The sequence below is a fragment of the Gobio gobio genome, assembly GCF_949357685.1.
Source record: "Gobio gobio genome assembly, chromosome: 2".
Classification (NCBI taxonomy): Eukaryota; Metazoa; Chordata; class Actinopteri; order Cypriniformes; family Gobionidae; genus Gobio; species Gobio gobio.
The window spans coordinates 14494006-14498811 of NC_137098.1; the positions used below are offsets into that span (position 1 = coordinate 14494006).

Below are 4806 nucleotides of genomic sequence, written 5' to 3' on the forward strand. Positions count from 1 at the left end.
TGTGATTCTACTGTGGGTTTATTCCTAGAACCTTAAAAGAAAATCAGCCATCTTGATGCAGTTTGCCGGAGTTCAAGGACATGAAAAGGCAGACAGCGAACACCTGTGAGGCCTTGAGAAGGACCTTGGAAACTTTAGGAAAGTTACAACTTGTGTCAATATAAAAAAAAGATTAGAACCTGACTTGAGCGGTAAACAACAGGGGTATAAAGGCACATGAGAGGCTGTGGGGATAACAGAGCAAGAGCTGGAAACAGACATCAGTGAAGAATGAAGGGTTTAGTGTGTTTACTGCTGCTGCTGGAAACCTTTGTGTTTGTCGTCCAACAGACAGTCAATGGAGGACTCAATGAGAACAAGATCGGTCAACAGCTCAGCTCTGAGGACAGGAGACAGAATCCACCTCAAACAGACACTTTGAGAGCTGAAGCTTCAACTGACAGCCAACAATACTGCGATCTGTGCTTCCCTGACATCCATGCAGCCCTGAGAGAACTGACCGCCACGGTCACAGAGCAGAAAGCAAACATCAGAGAACTGACCGCCACGGTCACAGAGCAGAAAGAAATCAACAGAGAACTGAAAGCAGACATCAGAGAACTGACCATCACGGTCACAGAGCAGAAAGAAAACATCAGAGAACTGACCGCCACGGTCACAGAGCATAAAGAAAACATCAGAGAACTGACCATCACGGTCACAGAACAGAAAGCAAACATCAGAGAACTGACCGCCACGGTCACAGAGCAGAAAGAAAACATCAGAGAACTGACCATCACGGTCACAGAGCATAAAGAAAACATCAGAGAACTGACCGCCACGGTCACAGAGCAGAAAGCAAACATCAGAGAACTGACCGCCACGGACACAGAGCAGAAAGAAATCAACAGAGAACTGAAAGAAAACATCAGAGAACTGACCATCACGGTCACAGAACAGAAAGCAAACATCAGAGAACTGACCGCCACGGTCACAGAGCAGAAAGAAAACATCAGAGAACTGACCATCACGGTCACAGAGCATAAAGAAAACATCAGAGAACTGACCGCCACGGTCACAGAGCAGAAAGCAAACATCAGAGAACTGACCATCACGGTCACAGAGCATAAAGAAAACATCAGAGAACTGACCGCCATGGACACAGAGCAGAAAGAAATCAACAGAGAACTGAAAGAAAACATCAGAGAACTGACCACCACGGACACAGAGCAGAAAGAAAACATCAGAGAACTGAAAGAAAACATCAGAGAACTGACCACCACGGACACAGAGCAGAAAGAAAACATCAGAGCTTTAGAGACGCGACTGAGAGATGCTGAACAGGCTACAGAACAACAGATGATTAGCCTGGAAGAGCTGAAGAAGAAAACTGATGGTACCTCACCAAAACATTCACTCTTTTATCAATAATCCTCAGTGTATACTGTGTAAATTGTGTTATCTATTACAATAATCAGTGTAAATGTGATTTAACAGAATCTTTATTCCTTCACAGAAACTTCAAATCTTACTCTGAGTCAAGTGGAGGAGTTGAGACAGCAGAACAGAGGTCAATGTGCTTGAGTGATGTTAAATTCAGTGAATACATTCTCAGTGTAATACAGTAATATATCACAATATTGCTTATGTTTTCAACAACAGACAGAGAGATTGCTTTTTCAGCTGGACTGATGGAATCTGGCATTGGAAATGTTGGTCCTTTTACCACTGAGATCACACTAACCTACAGGAACGTCCACACAAACATAGGGAACGCCTACAACCCAATCACAGGTAATTATGAATGAAATAGAGTCATACATATTATAGTGTTAGATCAGAGGAATCTTCACGTCAGAAATATCAAATCCAGCCCTGGATCTTGTCAAAAGATATCCGTTTGTCTGGTGTGTGCAGCAAACCTGTCAACAGAAAGTTTTCTATCAGCCTGAGAGTTTGACTCAGAGAAGAGCAGGAGACAAAGTGATGACGATAAAAAAGAGCAAAGTTTTATTGAATAATCTTAGTTGCGTAAGTCTCAATGCTCAGACTTCGTCTGGCCAGTACAATTTCAACAAGTGTTGTTATACAAGGGGGGGGGGGGGGGGGAATCACTGCTTCACAACATCGTCCTGTGACGATACAAACCTTGAAATGGAGACTTTCTCTGATCTCCTACTCATGAAGCAAACATCCCTTCAGACCACAGTCATAAGATTAAACAACAATACAAAATTATTAAGTAATATAAAATATAAAGACATAAATTAATAATAATACAATAATAAATAATATAAATGAAATAAAATGATTAAATTAATAATATGAATAAACTAGAATGTACATTTCCTGAAGAAAATGTGAGTGGTGCTTGCAGTGGCAAAAAAAACAGTTTTTGCTAGCATGGTGCTAACCCAATTAACATCTTGGAAGTGCTGTATGCAAACATGAGTCAAAAGACCCAAGCCTCATGTCTCTATGATGTTCTGAGGCAGAGATATAGGTATTGCTAAATGGTTGCTAGGGTAATCTGTTTGGTTGCTATGGAGTGGCTTGGCAGCTGCCAATGATGATCCTCCAAAGGCTGCTTGTCAGTATGAATGATATAAACCAACCCCCATGCCTCTGTGAGATTCAGATGTGAAGATTGCTTTTGAAAATCTTCAGACCTCTGATGTTCTGTAATGTGTGTAAGAGCATTAATGAAATGATCTGCCATCTTTTAAAACTATAACACAGTGTTTGGTCATTAAACTGTATGAAGCTGATTCTGTGTCTCTTGTTGTTTGATTCAGGTGTTTTCACAGCCCCACTGAGAGGAGCGTACATGTTCAGAGTCTCTGTTTATGGTTTTGGCCCAACTGCAACAACTGCAGACATTGCTAAGAATGGAGAGCGTGTGGTTATTGTAGATGCTGATCAGACTCAGGGTGCGTTAAACTCCTCGAATGGAGTTGTGTTGATCCTGGAGGTTGGAGATGTTGTCTATGTGAGGCTTTGGTCTGGCAAGAGGATACATGATAGCCAGAATAACCACAACACTTTCAGTGGTTTCCTGCTGTTCCCCTTAAGAGAAGATGAGCTTTGCAGAATGTGATTCCAGTAACTCTGAACCTTCAGCGAATGATTTAAGATGATAATCATGAAGAATCATTAACATATGAACCTGCATTAATGAGGAATAATGTGTGTTTGATGTTTGCAATAGATTACTGTATAAAAGTCAGTATGAGACACTATATTCATAAGCTCTGAGCTGTCTCTATATGTCACATTATAAAGAGTTTCATCACTGAGACAGACAGGACTCATGAATATCACATGACTGTTTTGCTAAAGCAGTAAATCTATAAATGTTGAATAATATCTTTTGAAGTGTATCTTGTTGCTGATCCTGGATCTGTATCTTCATCCTGCATAAATAAATAAGAGAATAAAGAGACATTGTGGTATTTTCTTTTCAACAATATTTGTTTTGAAGTCATGATATCATGTGGTATAATAATGGCACTGTCGTGTAATTCATGAGATGTAGTTTACATTTAATTTACATCTATTAAACTCCTTTGGGGTCAAGCAAAACGTCACTGGTCCCACTCATCGTCTTAATCACACACTAGATTTAATTATATCACATGGAACCAACCCAACCGATATAGATATTATACCGCAAAGTGATGATGTCACTGACCATTACATGGTAACTTGCATACTGCGTACTGCTGAAATCTGTCATGTTGCGCCACGTTATCGACCAGGCAGAACAATCATTCCAACCACTATAGATAGATTCTCAAATAGCTTACCTGACCTGTCTCAGCTGCTCAGTGAACCCAAACAAACAGATGAACTAGAGGAAATGGCTAGCAGTATGAGCACGATTTTATCTAGCACATTAGAAATTGTTGCACCAATTAGATTAAAAAAGGTTAGAGAGAAACCTAAAGCACCATGGTACAACAGTGCTACACGTTATCAAGAGAGAAACTCGTAACTTAGAACGTAAATGGAAACAAACTAATTTAGAGGTCTTTAGAATCGCGTGGAAAGATAGTATGTCACGTTATAAAAATGCCCTAAAAGCAGCCAGGGCTGAGCATCTCCGCAAAGTAATAGAAAATAATCAAAATAACCCAAGGTTTTTATTTAACACTGTGGCTAGACTAACAAATAAACAAGCATCGCCTGAGCAAAATATTCCGTTACAGTTTAGTAGTAATGATTTTATGAATTTCTTCACTGAAAAAATAGAAAGCATCAGAAACAAAATTGTAAATGTACAATCTTTAATGATGTCTTATGATTCAACCGCAACTATCGCCCCTCAAGAACTACTACACCGCTTTACAACTATAGGACAGGAAGAGCTAAATAAACTTATCATTGCATCTAAACCAACAACATGTTTATTAGATCCAATACCCAGTAAACTACTGAAAGAGTTGTTACCTGTAGTGGAAGAGCCTCTTCTCAATATTATTAACTCGTCCTTATCTTTAGGTCATGTTCCAAGAATATTCAAGTTGGCAGTCATAAAACCTCTCATTAAGAAGCCACAATTAGATCATAATAACCTAGCAAATTACAGACCAATTTCAAATCTTCCATTCATGTCTAAAATACTAGAAAAAGTTGTGTCCGCTCAATTGTGCTCTTTCTTGCAAGAAAATGATATCTATGAAAAATTTCAATCAGGATTCAGGCCGCATCATAGCACAGAAACTGCGCTCGTTAAAATCACAAATGATTTACTTCTAGCTTCTGACCAAGGCTGTATCTCAATACTAGTTCTACTCGATCTTAGTGCTGCGTTCGATACTATAGATC

General features: G+C 39.5%; 1 protein-coding gene across 1 annotated transcript; it reads left to right on the forward strand.

The window, feature by feature from the left end:
• The first annotated feature begins 237 nt into the window (after positions 1-237).
• LOC307142769 (complement C1q-like protein 2) lies at positions 238-3430 on the forward strand. The gene is made up of 5 exons (XM_079843852.1): positions 238-557; positions 1019-1375; positions 1496-1549; positions 1642-1773; positions 2775-3430. The coding sequence occupies exons 2-5, from the start codon at positions 1135-1137 to the stop codon at positions 3074-3076; spliced, it is 729 nt and encodes a 242-aa protein (XP_079699978.1). The 5' UTR covers positions 238-557; positions 1019-1134; the 3' UTR covers positions 3077-3430.
• The last annotated feature ends 1376 nt before the right edge of the window (positions 3431-4806 follow it).

Bases quoted from the DNA above. Each gene is read 5' to 3' on its own strand.
- LOC307142769 (XM_079843852.1), top strand. From the start codon at position 1,135: ATGGACACAGAGCAGAAAGAAATCAACAGAGAACTGAAAGAAAACATC. The intron at 1,376-1,495 runs GTACCTCACCAA...ATTCCTTCACAG, and splicing joins GCTGAAGAAGAAAACTGATG to AAACTTCAAATCTTACTCTG. The intron at 1,550-1,641 runs GTCAATGTGCTT...TTTCAACAACAG, and splicing joins GTTGAGACAGCAGAACAGAG to ACAGAGAGATTGCTTTTTCA.